Raw genomic sequence first — 18,475 nt, 5'->3', positions numbered from 1 at the left:
CAATAATTTTCATCATTTCACCCATTCCCAATACTTTCAACTTCCAGTGTTCCAAACTTCTGATCATTTTACTTGATCGTGGTTTCGGTCTCTAAACCTGCTACAAAATGCGTCCTAAATAGATGTTAATAAAGAGATAGTGGATAATCGTTAAAAGCTGTTACAACCACAAACACTTTTTTGACAAAATCCAAAGACATCCTAATGGTGCTAATTAATTTGAACAGTGTCATCCATTTACTAATTTATTATTACTTGATCTTATGATATTTGTCTAGTCAATTGGCGATCTTTCTGCGTAAGCAATTACGCAAAGTTGAAATTTTTGTGTGCAGGGGTTTAAGGTAAATAAGGCAAATTTACATCAGTATTTGAATTTTTAACTTATGTGAGGACTTATATACATATTTAAACATATTTGTCCTACATTGAAGATTTGTTTGTTTATTGTCATTAGAAAGGTGTTAAAGCATTTAGTTTGTTATTAAAATTTCGTCTTGGTATTAGTGTAATTGGCTTAGCGAAACTTAGTTGCAGTCATTTATTAAAATTAGAATTAGATAGTAAGTTTCTAAGTTCTGGTCAGTGAACCATTAATAATAAAATAGGTACTAATTTTTTTTATTAATACTTAATTTTCAGTCAAAACATTTCTTATGAACTACATATTTAAAATTTGAAGGAGAGAAGATGTCATATTTCAAATTTTGATTGATTTCTGAATAATTATATGTCTTATTTTTTACACTGAAATGTATGTTAATTTATACTATAAGGTAGAAAACATAATTTTATTAGTTCAAATCAACTGTATTTATTAATATTCAATTAAATAAAATACCATAATACCTACGCAATATATGTATGCAGCGCTTAAAGTGCGCTCATTCAAATTTCCCGCTTAGAATAATCATATTATGACTTCGCATTGCTGCCATCTTTTGCTCAAATACCTAATTTTTTGATATATTTCGTCATTGTGAGAAACAAACTTTTTTTTTTGTTTGGATTATATGTTATCCTTGTTTAACTTTCAAATAGGCAAGAGATAGTATTATACACTGATCTTCTTTCTGCTTCTAGGCAATCCATTATTTGTAGCTTTTCATTTAACATTTAGTGGTATGAACTGGCTGAATGTTACTCCAGTGACGAGAGGTTAAGATGGAGTTTGGAGTTCCTAGTTAGGTTAGGAAATTTTTTGAAGGAATTTTCGTAAGTGATTTTAGTTTTCTGGGTAAAATATTTAAAGTACTGACAAATAATTAAATTATATCACTTAATAGTTGCGTTTCAGTTCATTCGTAGTATGGACACGGAGGCTGCACTCAATGCTGCGGACTTCTTGCTCAGGCCAGCAGTCACAGCCAAAATTAGGTAAAGTTCATCCACACTCAATTTTTTTATTTTCTATTTAAATAATAAAGCTTTTTTTAAACGTATATTAACAGTTTTTCACCTTTAAGGCGCTGAAGCTAAAAATTTGGTCAATAAAGATTATAACAATGTTATAAAGGCTCTCTTGGGTTTATAAATTTTGTTGCTAATGCTTTGTCTTTGCACTCAATTATTTCTGGAACATCTTTTACTGTTATGTCTCACTTTAATGTTCTACAAGTTATTATGAATTATATTCATATGAACTAATACCTGTAGCTCTGGAGTAAAACTAATCTAGCTTATGCTGGTTAACCAATATTGTGCAATCGTCTGGATGCTTTCTGAAATTGTTAAAATAAAGTAAATATTATTTACATATAGGAAATTATTACCACTAATACATTATGTTTAATAATTTTTTGCCCTAATTTCAAAACCTCAATTCAAAAGACATACATGTAATGTAAAGTTAACATAGGATAATATAAAATGCCACAATTTGTGTATTGCTTATATTAAGGTATATAAATGTATTAACTAACCACTGACCTGAAGGCTTTAATTGATTAAACTTTTTCTTATTTTATGCTAATTTTACATCATGTGAATCTATGAACTAATCTTAAAAATCCTTTTCACGAAAATTTTATTGCCTAAGACATTACAATTGATGGTACAATACATATTCACTTTTATTCATGCAAAAGCTTTATAACATATTACTTTATATATATCTTTTTCCAGTACATCCAAGGTGTCTGTGAAGCCAAACATTGTAAAACAAGAATTGCAATTTTTAAGATTAAATGAATCATTGGAAGAACAGATTCTAGAAACTTTAAAGTTTATTCATGGACCTGTAAGAATAACGAACATGCACTTGAGTATTTTTGATGTCAGGACACTTTTTGTGTCCATTTTGTTTCTAGGACTTCAAACTGAATCACATATCAGACTATAGTGACACCAACTGTAATGTATTAAAAAAGTATTGGGTAGGCCGAGGTAATTTAGTTGTTAAAGGAGGCTGTGATTACTCGCAAACTAGAGATGGACCAGTAGATGAGGTTGAAAGGCTAAAATTATTTGCCTTAATGAGACTTCAAAGGTAGTCAGTCAATTTCACTTGAATTTATATCTAGTAATTGTCAATTCTTTCAGTTATGGGTTTCATGAAAGTCATTGTATAGAGGCGTTTGAACATTGCGACAATACTATAGAAGATGCATTGCAACTCCTTTATACTAAATATTTGAAGATAAGAAAAAAAGATGTTCAAGATCATGGTTTAAGTGATGCAGAATTATTAGATATGAGGACTGACGAAAGAAGCTCCTTAGAGTCAATTTATGAATCATGTTTTAAGCGGAAGACGGAAGATGTTTGGAATATAACACTTCAAGCAGACTATCTGTTTAATATGTATCATAATAAGCAGAAACCTCCAAAGCCAACAGTAACCAAAAAAGTAAAAGAAAAGTGTAAAAACTTTATTCGCGGAGTTCCATGCAAGTTCGGCAATAAATGCCGTTTTTCACATGAGCCAGATGTTGTGGACAACCAAAATAACCATTTAGATTCTCATTTTTTTGAGCTAGAGTTTCGATTTCCCAAGAACTCTAAATACCCCTATGAACCTCCTTTAATACTTTTGAAATCTAATGTTTGTCTTCCTCCTCTTATGTCTCTACATATCTGCAAAAGACTTTATCAAGAAGCTGAATCTTTAGCTGCGGACGGTATTCCCTGTGTTTATTCGGTAACGGAATTGTTGAAAATAGAAGATGAAATAAAAGAGCACCTCAAGACTGACATTGATTTCATCGATTCCCGACAAAAGCTGTTTTCTAGTGAAGTTATTGCTAAAAAACGAGAACCTCTTCCCAAGCATTACAGGAAAGGAGCAACGAATCGGGATAATCGAAAGCATCTTTCACAAGAGGAAATTATTAAGGAGGATCAACGCATTATCAAATTATTTTCTGAGAAAATGCTGACAGAGAAGTATAATGAAATGTTATTAAGCCGAAAGAAATTGCCGGCATGGGCTTTGAAAACTGACATTTTAAATTTAATACATCAGTCGCAAGTTGTGGTAATTAGTGGAGAGACAGGGTGTGGAAAAAGTACCCAAGTTCCTCAATTCATATTGGATGATTGGATCCATAACTATAATAAGGATCACATGGAGTTGATTTGTACGCAACCGAGGAGGATATCCGCTATTGGAGTTGCGGAGAGGTAAGGGAATAATTGTTTCTGGATGATTACATGGAAGAGTTCTGTGTCACAGTTTTTTATTACTTTAGAGTGGCGGATGAAAGGTGTGAAAGCGTAGGCTCAACTGTAGGATACCAAATAAGATTAGAAAGTAAAATTTCCTCTGGTACCAGACTCACCTTTTGTACTACAGGAATTTTACTGCGCAGATTGGAGATAGATCCCACTTTGCCTAATGTAACGCACGTCATTGTCGATGAAGTGCACGAACGAAGTGAAGAAAGGTGTTTAAAAATTATTACATATTGAATTACTTATAAACATATTAATTTCTTAGCGATTTTCTTCTCATGATTCTCAAAGACCTGCTACCTATTCGCAAGGACTTAAAAGTAATCCTAATGAGTGCTACTCTAAATGCTAATTTATTTTCCAACTATTTTGGGGAAATACCCATTATTAATATCCCTGGACGTACTTTTCCGGTCCAACAATACTTCCTGGAGGACATTCTTGAAGAAACTGGTTATATTCTGGAAGATTGTTCAGAATTTGCCAGGAAAATTAAGAATGATTCTGATTACCTTGAGGCTATGATGGCGAAAAGCGAATTAAGCGTTAATAAACCGATGGCTCGCATTAAGGATGAGAATTTGTCAATTCAGCAAATAATAGCCAGATACGAAGGTAATGATGTATTTAATGACACGTTTTGAAATTAATTATATTCACACTTTTTTTTATTATCTTTAGGGTACAGTCTAAAAACTTGTAAGAACCTTTTCTTAATGGACACTGATAAAATAAACAACGACCTAATTGAGAATGTACTGACGTGGGTGGTAAGGGGTAAGCATGACTATCCCAAAACAGGCACTATTTTGGTGTTTTTACCCGGAATTGGGGAAATAACCGCATTATATGAACAATTGGTTGTACATGAGGAATTTGGACATAGAGCTGGAAAATATTTGATTTTACCACTGCATTCTTCTTTGACTAGTGAAGAACAAGCAGCTATATTTAGGTATATAAACCTGCATACAATCTTCTATTATTTACCTTATAATTCTGACATAATTTTTCTTCTTCAAACAGGAAAACCAAATACGGTAAACGTAAAGTTGTCCTTTCCACCAATCTAGCCGAAACTTCGGTCACCATAGACGACTGTGTATTTGTTATCGATTCCGGGAAAATGAAGGAAAAACACTTCGACTCCAACAGGAATATGGAGAGTTTGGAGACAGTTTGGGTCACTCAGGCCAACGCTCTACAAAGAAAGGGCAGGGCCGGTCGTGTTATGCCTGGAGTGTGTGTACATCTTTATACCACTCATCGATTTACACACAACTTTTTGCCGCAACCTATTCCGGAGATACACAGGATCCCGTTGGAGCAATTAGTATTGAATATTAAGGTGCTGCCCACGTTTTACGAGAGGGAGATATATGAAGTTTTAGGTATATTCAGAATTTCATGACAGATATCTCTTCATCTTCATCTTATAGAAGTTTCCAAAATGTTTGGAAATGCTACAAAAAGGAAATTTATGTGAAAGTGCCACTTCCTCTAATAATCCTAGCAAAACCTACAAAAAATCATTTCCTTAGAAGAGATAACCAAATATGCTTTAAAGATTTTCTAGAAATTGCCAAGTTAAATTGTTCGTTTCCGTTTTAAGCTTACAATTAGACTTTGGTTTTACTTGACATATTGCACCTTAATTTAAGGATAATGAGTTCTTTAACTTGGAGATTTCCTTTTAATTTTGCTTGCTCTCAGAGATAGTTCCAGAATTATTTTCTCTCTTCATAGGATGCTTCATAGAACCACCAACAGAAGAAAATATTCAATCGGCAGTTCGTCGTTTAGAAAGTGTGGGAGCGTTGGACAAAAATGATAATCTCACTCCATTAGGGCATCATTTGGCTGCTTTGCCTGTAGATGTGCGGATAGGAAAACTGATGCTTTACGGCGCAATATTCGACTGTGTAGATGCAGCTTTAACCATGGCCGCTTGTCTCAGTTACAAAAACCCATTCGTGTCTCCGTTTGGAAAGAGAGAAGAGGCCAATAGGAAAAAAATGAGCTTCTCTGCCGGGTTCAGCGATCAAGTTACTGTTTTGATGGCTTATAAGGTGGGTTTTTTTAATTACATTTTTGATGCATTGGGTTATAAATATTATATTACAAGATTTAGAAAAAAGGTGAGATATGAAAGTTTTATTGAGATAGGGTGCTGCTTTCTCTTTTATTATCAACGATCAACTAACGTTGCTGACTTGCAAGTAACATGCCTTAATCCAAGGACCGATGCAGTTCTATGTGTCTCTTTCAAAGGATGCGCATTATGCGCATACATTCCAAATTTAAGTCTTCCTTGAGAACAATTTTCCTGATGAATATTAATGTAGCTCTATCTCTACAAACACCACGATAGAAATGGTATTTTTAGAATGCATTAATTGAAAAACAAGCTCTTTTTGTGACATAATCCATTCTCGGATTAAGGTGTACTGCTTGCGAGTCAACGACGCTAATCGATCGTTGATAATGGAAGGGGAAAAGGTAGCCCATCTCCACCGCAGTTATCAATAGCCTAATCACCTTTTGCGTGCACTCATTAAAACTCCATATACATGGCAGCCAAGAAGGTATTGTATATTTCCCCATAATAACTTTTATAAATTCTAATACATGCACCATGCATGTACACAAAAAGTTTTTTTTTTAATGACAACGTATATAGAAATTCCTGACGATGAATAAAAGAAGTGCAGTCGCTGCAAGGAACTTTGCAAACGAGAATTACTTATCCTACAAAACGTTATTGACTATAGCGGATATAAAGTATCAATTTTTGGAGCTTTTGGTTGATATCGGGTTTGTTCCTGTAAATTTGAGTAGGAATCGACGTAGGACAGGTCAAGATACCGTATTGGATATTACTGGTAGTGAGGTAAAAATGATTCAACTTTCGAAACTTTAAGTAAATCTAGTTGTTGCGTAGTTTAATGTCAACGGCGAAAATTTGCGGCTGTTATCTTCAATTTTATGTGCTGCCCTTTACCCGAACATCGTAAAAGTGCTCACTCCGTCCAAAACGTTCATTCAAAGCGCTGCTGGGGCTGTACCGAAGGAAAATGAGGCCAAAGATATCAAGTTTGCCACTCCTAAAGAACTGGTTAGTGATTTTCTTCAATACAAGGTGTTCAAGATAAGGATGTTCAAAGCTATTCCGCATCCAAAAGCATTTCAGTTGGCTACGAAAATCTCATAAAAGATCAAAACATTTTTGTGGCACATTTCACCTGCGTACTAACCTATTATTTTCACCTAAATACCACATGCAATTTTTGAAAACGATTGATTTGCTAGGAAAATTGAGTCCACCATATGTTGACTTTAATAGTCATTAGTACAGTTTTGTACAGAACAAGCGGGGACACCTTGTGATTTTTATCTTTTTGGGTTGGGTTGGAAGCAACATTTTATTAACCTCCTCTCTAAACAACTTCCCTAATTTAATCAACCCCGTATTTTTTGCTGCTTACAGTATCCCATGCTAGGCATAATTATCTTGAACACAATGTAGATGTTTTCTTTAATATGATATTGATGCATTAATCTAGGTGTTTATGCATCCGAGTTCAGTAAACTACACAGTGAGCAGCTTTCCGAGTCCGTACATGGTGTACCAAGAAAAAGTGCGCACCAGCAAAATTTTCTTTAGGGATTGCACAATGGTACCAATTATTCCTTTGGTACTATTTTCCGGAGATCTGGAGATCATGGTTCAAAATGGTGATACCTTTTTGACTTTGGAAGATGGCTGGATATTGTTCCAAGTAGAGGAACATAGAGTGAGTGTATATTACTTTCGTTTAACATAAATATGCTAATCGATTAATTTCCACGGTTTCGTGTAACCTATCTTATGACAGATTGATTTATGGATCAAAAGGTCATTCCAAAAAATAATGATTTACGTGTTTTGTCATTTTTTTATACTGCAATATTTTTTGAGTTTTTTTGGGGTAGGCAGTTTTTAAAAAATCACCTTGCAAAGTCAGATGACTCATGGCGACAGTAAATAAATGCATCAATGCTCCCTCTGAGGGGATGTTATTTTCATCGGTGAAGTAGTTTGGGTGTTCAATTGCAGCAAATTGAAACAATCTCCGTCATTTGACAAAACTGCAAAGACGATCTCCACTTGTGTTTTTCATTTTCACTGGTTTTTAGATCCTTTCAAGGTGACACCCGCATCTGCGTATGTCTTCAAAAATATTTCCCTTGATGTGTGTGTATATACTTCGTATATACACATTCCTGATAAAATCAATAAATACCAACACCTGTCGCCGCCGGTTTGCCCAACATCCTCTTTCCTTTCTACCTGAACGCTCATCAAATTTAGCGGAAATGTCACCACTTACCCAACATATCTAGTTATTCGCGCATTGTGCTTGATAGAAAGAAACCATGTCGGAAATTATCGTTAAATTTCACTGTAAAATTCTTTTAAAATTTATGTGAATTTTGATAATGCACAAAAGTAACGAAATGTGGAAAAATTAAGGTAAATATAGAAATATGTAATATTAAAATATCAGTTAACCCAATGTGGAGAAATATGGTTTTAAAGTTGACCATGAATGTCTATCATTAAATACTACAAAAAGTAATTTATTAGAAGCAGGGAAGCCCCGTACTCGAATATTAATGAATTCATAAACAAAACAAAAATTTAAATTATGGGATCTATGTTTTAATTTTAGTTTTTTTTTCTGTATTAGATTGCAGAAATGATTAAGATGATTAGAAGAGAACTATACAATTTGTTGGAGGAGAAGATAAAGGACCCCCTACTAAATTTGAGTCACAACGATCAAGGCGAACGAGTGATTAGCACAATATTAAAATTGATTAATACGTGATTTTCATCCCATTTTTTATTATGTAAAATACAATGTAAATAAGAGTTTTATTGACACCGTTATTTTATTTTTTAATAAGACCTCAATAAAGTGTTTATTTCTTTTATAATTTCGTTTTATTAGTAAAATGCCACACATACATACATAATGTTATCCTTGGGGCTCCATATGCAGTGATTTTCTGCAGGAAATGCGGGTTTCCTTTTCATCTACACCGAATTAAGGAAGACTCACAACTGCCGGTAATCGGATGATATGGCACACGAGTTTATTAAAAATTCCCAATCACCTCGTTTTCATCAAACTGCAGTCTCACAACCGGAAAGTAACACTCTACGGATATGGCTAACAAAAGGCGCATTATTGACTTTTTTCAACTTCGAGGCACAATAAAATACGGATGACAATTTAGGCTGTCTTTCATATTCTAATCTGTTCAGCGCCGGACAACCTGGTGATATATGGGGGATATAACAAGTCTCGCTTGCAAAACGAGCTTTTACATATGTACGATGCTCGCAGAAGTCGACATGAATGTGCCAATTTGTTTGATGAATCAGCGTTGTATGGATATATAGCTAACTTTGATGTTTAATGGTAGAAAATGTGCCCATTAGAATTTATTTTATGGAGCTACTGCTCCAGGAGAAAATTCTTGTGCGTGTAAAGTCTGCACTGATATTTAAATGAGTATATTAACGTTTAAATATAAGGGGTGTTTTAAAATGAGACTGCTCGCATTCAGGGATCGATTTTTATGTCTCTGCAACCGTTTTGTTGCCGAAAGTAAAAGGTTTTTAAGTTTTATCTACTGTTTAATCGCTTTGCGGTTTTTGAGACAAAATCGAAATTATCAGGTCAGAAGCGTCATCACAGGTAGAGTAGGTATTTCCTGCTGTTTTAGTCCTCCTGTCGCAAACAGTATGAGAACATTAAAAAAACGTGAATTTTTTGTGTTATTTGATTTCTTTGGGATCTTGTATATATTCGCCTTGCATGTTTTGCCATTTAAATATATCCAATGAAGTTGACGTTATTGGGAATACTTTAGTTTATTGGCGGTCGAAGAATTATTACTAGTCCTCGTATTTATTTCGTTCCTCTCCTACTCAACGAGGCCTTATATGAGCTACTATAATTTTTTTGGGTTACCTTATATGAATAAAGAAATAATTGACAGTTGAGGCGCTTTTTCAAAAATTTAAATCATGAATTTTATATTAATTTATTTCAGCTTTTTTGAGCTCCGTGTAAAATGACGAGATTAGCAAGAGTCTTGCAACAAGACCAAGGCCGTGTTTAATTTTTTAATACTTGTCGCTTCGCGCATCTATTATTTTATCATTTACTTCCCATTCAATACTTCAGGGTGATGATTTATTGAATAATTCATAGTAGTTTTGCTTGCTTATTTACACGTAAATAAAATTACAAATCTAATTCTCTATGTTTACTGTTGAGCAATTTCTACAACAGGCATATCGGTTTGACGTTTTGCAATGCATTTCAAGCAATCTATTGAACATTCCATTTTTTTCTTGCAAACAAACATGCATGATACCTAAGTTTTCTTTACATAGCATGCATGTTCCTTTTTTTTTCAAGCTCCTGAGGAAAACTTAATAATAATGTAGCGTGAAAATTAACAGCATTTAAGAAAGATATTTTTCTGTATTAGATTATGGGAAAATAAATTTCAGTTAAACTCAGGAAATGATAGCTATAAGGAAATTGTTTAAACATAAAATTGTTCACATTGGTCTAATTACGTCCGATATTCATGAAATTGCTCTGTTAAATTTAATTTGGAATTTTAGCATTATATAAATGTACAGAAATTAATATAAAAAATTAACAATTTAATTAGGCTTTATTCATAGTTAAGTATGATGCAGCGAAATCGCATTTTCTATTTGAGGGTATAAATAGAATTGTAAAATTATTGATTATTCTTTAATATCTGATACCTGGCATAGGATATGAAACCCATCAAAAATAATACTAAATCGCCCGATAAGTTATCATCCGGTTTTAAAACAAATATAAAATTCGTAGGTAATAAGGTTTTGTTATACAGGGCATTAGGGAATAACTGTCGTAAATTTAACCGATGATTAAGAACATCATTTTATACAAAAACCTTCTGAACAAAAGGGGTCTAACACCTAATACTTAAAAAATATATATATATTCAAGTTCGTAACTGCTAAACTATGATAATTTTGAAATTTTAATAAAGTAATGAAAAACGAACTTGACAAATGTTGATTGTTGGACGTGTAATAGGAAAAGTTGAAATTATTCAGCAATAGCATTGTTAAAAGCAATTTAAAACTTAATTAATAACTAATAATACAAATTTAGTAGTGAAAGTGAACTCAAGCGGCAACGCTGCACTGAACGCGACCGAGGAAGCGACGTTTGTTTTTGTTATGATTGTTTTTTGCAATTCCTCAACATCTGACAGTCGATGAAACTTCTCGACCCTTTGTTAGTACGCGAATTTATTCGGGCCCGTTAACAGTACCTTCGTACGTGAAAATGTACTGTTTACGCGAGTACCGCGAGATGCTTTTAGATTTATGAAGAGTTGTTACGAAGTTCCGAAGAAACCGGACGCGTTTACGTTAATCGCTGTCCAGTAAGAAAACTTCCAGTTGGACAAACGGAATTTTTCATCGTGTACGGGAAAATTGGTTAAAACGCCGTCGTGAGTGCATTGACTCAAATGGACGTCGTGCACATTTCGAACATTTTCGACTGTGATGTGGGTGGTGTAAAATGTGTAACGTGTTACACTAAAGAGAGATGACAACAATAATTCAAAGATAAGTGGCTTTTAATAATAATAGAATAAGAAATGCATAATGTTTAAGTTTTAACCGTAAAAACCCATCGAACCCCCAAAAAAAACCGTGTAAAAACGCATACCTGGCCGATGCAGGCATTTAGGGAGGTATTCAAATCAAGTAAACATGACGCGACGTTGCCAATTCTCAAAAGATGTTTATTTTTCGGTTTTTGAGGGAAATGGCGGTATTAACGAGCTGCGTTGTAAGGAATATTTTGTTCGAAATTATGTATGTCCTTAATCATTGTTTAAATTTACAAAAGCTATTGCCCTAACACCCAATGTGAGTGCGAAGATATAAATTAGTACATGAAATATTCAAGAAACATCGTAGAAACTCATTGACAATACATCTACTTACTGACATTTTTCAGTTAATACCCTTTTTGAAATTAGCGGGAACGCTAAAATTATTTTCTAATTAATAAAAATCAGAGTTAATTGATTGCTAGGCTTAATAATAATTTCGGGAGAATCTTGAGTGATTTGATGCGTTTCAATGAATGAGTGATGCATGAGAAAAACTGTAAATTACAAATTATTACGATAGAAATTCTGAGGAATTGATATACATATGATCCAGGGAAAGTTATTCAAATGCTGTTACCAATGAAGGAGCTGGTCAATGCCTTGATTGATTTTGATATCAACATCTGACAAACCCCCCCCCTGTCTACATCATTTTACTGTACTCCCTCTATTCTCTACGCATCTTTTTGTTTCAATTCAAGTCTCAACCATAAGTATCTGCATTTAATTTCTGAGCCCCCGTGTTGCTACAATTGTTGCCCACCCCCTGATCTAATAGATCTTTTCTTCTTTGCATCATGCCTAGGTTTAATGCTAATAACACCTACATTACAATCGGATTTTGGCACTGGTTCACCAGGTTTCATTTAAATCGACATCGTGTAAAATCGTAATTCCTTTTTTTTTTTAATTTATCGTCGCTTTATATCTGAGAGTATTAAAAGCCCATAAAACGAGAAATTATGGATTGTGTTTTAAATGGAAATTCGCATTTTTGCTGCAAAGAATACATGAGTCGGTCAAAAAATTTATTTATATTAAAGCAATTATTTATGGCAATAGTCGTTTTATTTTCAGTGGATTAATGGCTTTGCAGGTTGATGCATTTATTAGTTCCCCTTTTAAACAATTCCAGTGATTTGGTGTAAATTCAGTTTTATTACAACAAAACAGACATTAGAAAACTTGAAACTCATGTTTTTTTGCTGTGGTGCTGTTATCGGCATCATTTCAACTGTCTTTCGAGAATTTTATTACTCAAATTGCAGTTTTCGTGAAAGGGACGTAACTACCACGAGTGTAGAAACTTTAAAGTATATTACCAACGTCGTAGGTATAAAAAATTACCGTTTCTTTCAGGTGGGTTACCGCTAAAATGAGTAATAAATAACGACTCAAATGGGGGCATAGGTGTCGCCACTTTGCTACTATTTATACAAAGTGTTCCAGAATAAGTTTACCAATTGCTTACTGTAGGTTCTTCTGATCAAAATAAGAAAAAAACTGCACGTGAGCATTGGTCCATTTGTTTTTCAGTTTTTGCCTAAGAAGTCTGATGTTAAATATTTTAATGAAAATTAAGAAGCAGAAAATAGGTGTAGAGGCACATCTTTTAAGGAGAAAAGAAAATTTCATATTTCTGTGGAAGAAAAGTATTTTGAATATTTGTCATAAGCCTAACTGTTTTCGTGGAAAAAAACATTATTTACTAATTAATATTAAAACTACAAGACAAAACGAGGTACATTACGTTACGTATAAAAGAACAATTAAATGAGGCGTTGAAAATGCCCTCCACAGGCAAGAATGCATGCTTCGGCCCTTTTTCGCATATTATCCCGCACTCTTTGAAAAACCCCTGGTGCATTTTTTATTGTGTTAACCGAATGGATTATGCGATTTTTCAGTTGCAGATTATTGCGTTTTATTTTTATCCATGAGAATGCTTAATGTTATGAAAAATATTCAAGAGACCTCTTTTTTAACAGAAATATGAAGCAATCGGAATATTATTTTTTTCTTTTTTTTTAACCAGTGGCGAATCACATTTTTCGTTTAAACTGTTTAGTGTTACATCAATGTGGACGTAATCGGTGAAATTAAGAACATTTTATTACTACCCCCATTTTGCGCTCCCCAGTTTTCATAAAAATATTTAATGTCAGAATGGAATTTTTAGGAAAAAACTAAAAAATTATTATTTTCTATCGCCCCTCATTTGGGACAGAAAGCGAAAATAGACCCACGTTTGTACGAACTTTATTTCTTATTTCAGTAACAGAACCCTACAGTAAGCGTGGTTGATAGGCTTATTCTGAAATACCCTGTAGAATCGCAGTGCTGGGCAAAATAGTAGGAGATTAGTAACTACTACTTAATTGAGGCTTTGCTCATAGAGCTCGTCATAGGATTTATGAATTTGAATCTATTAAAAAGTAATCATAATTCTACATGCAAATTATGCCTTGTTGGCTGGTTCATTAAAATATGTAAATTCGGAAATTTCTTGCACCGGAAAATCTATTAATAAATATTCTTATAAAGGTCCATTGGTTACAGCCATAATAGCCGCAATGAATATTCCTTCCAACATGGCTGAATTTGCATCACAACACCGCAGTGGCATGAACATGTAGTGCGTATTTAAAGTGTCACAAGCCAGAAATGTACAGCGGGTAGTACGATTCTTTTTCTTGTTTTAGCGAGCCGGAACTTTTAATGCCCAAAATAATTAAAAAAAAAAAAGATTTCGAAAATGACGATTAGAACTGGGAACCTGACTGACGTCTAACTCTAATTTTGCAATTCCATGAGCAAATATCGAATTTTTTAAATTACTGAACTAAACCGTTACGAGATATGTAAAAGCTACTTTTTTTTAACGAAATTCAAGGATATTATTTCGTTAGCGTTGTTTTGAAATCAGAGCAGCACTATTAAGCATCCTCTTAACATTCCAGATAACTTCCGAATTCACAGGAAATTAGAGAACAACTTAACATTAACTTAGCTTTTCCTGACTATTTCGAAGTGCTGAATCAACGTGGGGCTTAATTTAGTACCACCACACTTATATTACGCTAAAGTTTTCCTCCTCAAATATGTGTTAAATGTCACTGAAAATTGCTCGTGGTGGTGGCCACTACCATTAATTTCCAATTTTAGTTCAGCAAATATGTCCTAAGGTGGAGCTGTTAAGACACTATAAGTTTCTTTTACCTTTGGATTTACTAGAACATTCTATAACTGTCAGGTGGCAATTGGAACTGAAAACTACGTGACTGTCCACATAAAAATATAATGCAATTTTCTAAACAGTTCAGGGGCGGACATGATGGTAAATACTAAATTTCCACTTAGTCAGAGTGGTCGAACAAGTTTTTGAACTAGAATTGCTACTTGGGTAGGGTTTTACTATTATTACTCATGATAGCCACCTCTCCAAAAGAGATGATTCAACTAAAGCCGCACTTCCGAAATTCGCACCTTTTCCACGTCTTCCTCTTGCAATCCCACAAATTATACGAGTCGACACGAATTTAATCCCGTAATCGATGCCATTAATTCCTGGACCGCGGAAGCAGGGATGCTGGATGGGACGCCTCTGTCGGCCGGTGCAGGAGACAGGGCGGCGCCTGTGTTTTCTAACGACGCCGACGTCGTTTCTCCCAGTTGAAAACGGCGCTCCACACCGACCCCGACGCACTTCGATCCTTCCGTGCATTCGCGATCGCGACCTCCGTCGGCCACGCACAAAAATGTAGACAATTGATCGTCGAGATGACCATGTGGTGGACATGTAGTTATTAGTACCGGTGGTCGCCCAAGATGAGTTCTCCCGGACATAGGTTTGGGTACAACTCCTCGACGAATATCTCAGAATACGACCATCAAGATCATTATTTGCTGCTGACCGATGACGTTGACCAGTACTTCGGCAAAATTAACTTTCTACCCAACGTCTCGGACGCCCCGATCTACATCCAGAATCAGATTAACTGCAGCTTATTTGGGAATGGGACTAACAGTAGTTGTTCCACCGGTTACACCGATCACTACCGGAACTATTGGGCTCTAGTGCTCTTGATAGTACCGATTCTGACGGTGTATGGAAATGTGCTCGTCATACTCAGTGTTTACAAGGAGCGGACTTTGCAGACCGCCACCAACTATTTCATCGTTAGTTTGGCGTTAGCTGATCTGCTAGTCGCTGTTGTTGTCATGCCATTTGCTGTTTATGTGTTGGTAAGTTTGATGACTAGATAACTATTAAAGTGGAAAACATGTCCTGAAAAAGCACGAAGAAGCTTTTATTGACTACTTTATGTTTGCCGTTATCAGGTTGTCTCTTTAAATCGGATATTGCCAAGAAAACAAGTTTCATGGCCGTTCGTTGAGATATTGAGATGTTTCAAGTTCGGGGAATTAAATAGTTACGAAGTAATAGTAATTGACTATGAACGTTAAAACTTGTTCCGAAGCTTTTTGTTTTATCGATTTGTGCATGAAACATATGAAATTACTTTAGTAGTCCAAGGCTATCGTCCTGAATAAATAAAATTAGGCATTCTCTTTGATGCTTTCATAACTGTAGTCCCTTCTTATGTATGGCTGATGCGAGACAAATTGATTTGAGTCTAATTGTTTGAAAACTCCCAACCTACATCGTGCTACATATAGCATACGTGTAGTTTGAAAATTAACCACCCCCTACTTTTTGCTCATTGTAGATGGGGTTGACGGTGATCATTTTTTTCAAAATGAACTTTAGCCCCATTAGGTATGAAGATAACGACAATTTTGTGAATTCGGACTAACACCAACTACAAAATTATAGCATAAAAAATTCGTAGGCAATAGGTAATTTAGAAAAGGGTAATATTAACCGGAATATTAAAATGCTTTTTACACCCCTCATTTAACATTTTTATTATATCAGAAATATGTCTTCCGAGTAGTAAGTTGAATTTAATTTAATAATAAATTTAATTCGTCCCCTTTCAAGGTGTTGACGTGTTTCCGAATTTATCTAAAGCGTTTGACAAAAAACGCAGCAGTTATAGATTTTCAAATGGACATTTTCTGCGAATCATATTTTCGATATTTTTGGTGGCAAGTCAACTGAGATCACCCTGAGCTGGGATCATCCAGAGACATTGCAAATAACCACATTTTCATCACAATGTTCTCGCTATTGGCTTCGCAAATTGTAAGGGATGTTAGGTTGGTTAAATTAGGACAATTGCGTGTTTTCGGGACGAGTGAAACTACATTTTTAAACTTATAAAATTTCCACTGATTCCGGAAATATTCGAGAAAACCGGTGTTTGCTCCAATCGCTTTTACTTTTTCTGAACTTCTAAACCCTGAACGTATATCGATCGAAATTTTAAAATCTCGTTTCGAATTTTCCGCGCCATCATCACCTTAATTTTGTTTAAAATACGAATTTTTTAAATTACATCCAACTCCTGATTTTCTGAATTCGCGTGCATGTTTTTTTTTCTAAAACAATATTTATCGTAAAATTTCATAATAAATTGGAACAATGTTAGATACGGCCCCCATGTAATTTTAAAGGAAACTTTTAATATCGATTATAGGAAATTAATTGAAACAAGTGTTCGAAAATTCAATACTACAAAAACCAATAATAATAACAAATAGTCCACAATAACTGTTCGAAACTACCTTTTACATTTTATATGTAACATTTTTCAAACGTTTCTTTAGGATTGGGACAATTAAAATGCAATTGAATTATTAGTGGTTTTTCACTGTGAGTATTGATTTTGTAACATTTCCAAGTAGTCTGAATTTGCACTATCAACCATAAACAATGGTTGAAATAAACCCGTTTCAATACTTTTTACGTCCCTTTCATAACTCCTGTTTTCATATTTGTGTGAGCAATTTTCAATATATTGAGTAACACATTGTTACAACATGCTAAAATAAAAGAGGCATTTATAATAATATGGAAGTAATAGTTATGTCCAAGTAGACCAGATGAGTTTAAAACGTACGATCGTCATAGCTTTAAAAATTTGAGTTGATATTGAAATCGATATAGAAGTACCTTGCTTAGGTGACTATAGAGGCAAAACGAAAATGATCATTTTAACGAGACTACGAACGGTGTATCAGCTAAGTAAAAGAATTAAAAACAATGAAAACTCTCTAATAAATAGAAGAAATAAATAATATTTTGCTCTCAGGAAAGATCACAGCCAAAGAGTAGAGAAATATGAATAAAAAGAATAACAGCGAAGAGAAGAAACGCGAATGGAAGGAAATACATAAGACAAATACAGTAAATGAGGAAATAGCAGTTATTTAAATTCGAGCCATGCGTCGTAAGGAAGTACCAATTAAACCAATTAAATTTTCTATCAAAAGCTATCAAATTAGAGAGATGATTTTATCTTGCGGATATTAAATTTTTTATGAATATTGGCTATTACGACGTCAATATTCAGGGGCAATATAATGAATGAAATAAAAATTATCGATAATTTTCGGGAAATTTGCATGAATGCAAATTAAGCTTAAAAATAGCACTCCTTAATTCGAACTAACCCGTACAAAGTTCAACTAATAAGAGTGCCTGTTTCGCTTTAAGTTGCATGACTGTAACGTTATTAAAATTATATACTCGTTTTCAACCCGCGAATTACACTTAAGAAGAGAATTTCACAAATTACAACCCTCAAAGGACATAACGGCAACTTTAAAATATTTCAGCTCGTTACCAAATTGCTAGAGCGGCTTGGGAAACTATATCGATAATTACACTAGTGCAAATCACCGGTGTAGTTCGCCAATAGTTGGGTTAGTGTAATGATGAGAAACCAGTATTATATTATTGAAATATCAAATTGGACATATTAACGAAATTTTTAACGTATTAATATAACGTAATAAAAAGTTTTTTCTCTACCTTTTAGTGTCGGTGGTCTACGGGGATTTGAAGTGGTTCGAAGTTATAAATAAAATGTTCTTGAATATTTTATGTTGCTATTATATTTATTTAGATGTTGTAAAGAATGGA

At 34.1% G+C, this 18,475-nt stretch overlaps 2 protein-coding genes across 5 annotated transcripts in view; both read left to right on the top strand.

Annotated features, from left to right (window-relative positions):
• The first annotated feature begins 1,094 nt into the window (after nucleotides 1-1,094).
• On the top strand, nucleotides 1,095-8,652 carry LOC136340717 (putative ATP-dependent RNA helicase DHX57). Of its 3 annotated transcripts, none has more exons than XM_066285008.1 (14): nucleotides 1,095-1,215; nucleotides 1,298-1,377; nucleotides 2,125-2,239; nucleotides 2,310-2,488; nucleotides 2,542-3,621; nucleotides 3,690-3,884; nucleotides 3,938-4,287; nucleotides 4,354-4,627; nucleotides 4,699-5,063; nucleotides 5,419-5,741; nucleotides 6,353-6,562; nucleotides 6,614-6,787; nucleotides 7,236-7,466; nucleotides 8,403-8,652. In XM_066285008.1, exons 2-14 carry the CDS (start codon nucleotides 1,310-1,312, stop codon nucleotides 8,541-8,543), a joined length of 3,705 nt encoding a protein of 1,234 aa, XP_066141105.1. In that variant the 5' UTR covers nucleotides 1,095-1,215; nucleotides 1,298-1,309; the 3' UTR covers nucleotides 8,544-8,652. The 3 variants fall into 3 exon arrangements, with proteins under 3 accessions (XP_066141105.1, XP_066141107.1, XP_066141106.1); XM_066285010.1 differs by having other exon boundaries at nucleotides 1,111-1,215; nucleotides 1,287-1,377; XM_066285009.1 differs by having other exon boundaries at nucleotides 1,120-1,237.
• A 6,335-nt stretch (nucleotides 8,653-14,987) lies between these two features.
• The window catches only part of Dop2R (dopamine D2-like receptor), a 171,414-nt gene continuing 167,926 nt past the window's right edge, over nucleotides 14,988-18,475 (top strand). The window contains exon 1 of one of the 2 annotated variants that reach the window (XM_066285018.1): nucleotides 14,988-15,669. In XM_066285018.1, coding sequence (XP_066141115.1) covers nucleotides 15,253-15,669 — 417 coding nt within the window. In that variant the 5' untranslated portion in view covers nucleotides 14,988-15,252. The remainder of the gene's footprint in view (nucleotides 15,670-18,475) is intronic. The other variant, XM_066285016.1, reaches the window with a different exon arrangement.

This window comes from Euwallacea fornicatus, chromosome 8 (genome assembly GCF_040115645.1).
Source record: "Euwallacea fornicatus isolate EFF26 chromosome 8, ASM4011564v1, whole genome shotgun sequence".
Taxonomy (NCBI): domain Eukaryota; kingdom Metazoa; phylum Arthropoda; class Insecta; order Coleoptera; family Curculionidae; genus Euwallacea; species Euwallacea fornicatus.
This window is presented reverse-complemented; position numbering and strand designations above follow the sequence as displayed.

What these genes read in the sequence shown, in the direction of transcription:
- LOC136340717 (XM_066285008.1), top strand. Translation starts at nt 1,310, where the DNA reads ATGGACACGGAGGCTGCACTCAATGCTGCGGACTTCTTGCTCAGGCCA. An exon ending in GAACAAGCAGCTATATTTAG is followed by an intron (nt 4,628 to 4,698) that starts GTATATAAACCT and finishes TTCTTCAAACAG; the next exon opens with GAAAACCAAATACGGTAAAC. An exon ending in TCCAAGTAGAGGAACATAGA is followed by an intron (nt 7,467 to 8,402) that starts GTGAGTGTATAT and finishes TTTCTGTATTAG; the next exon opens with ATTGCAGAAATGATTAAGAT.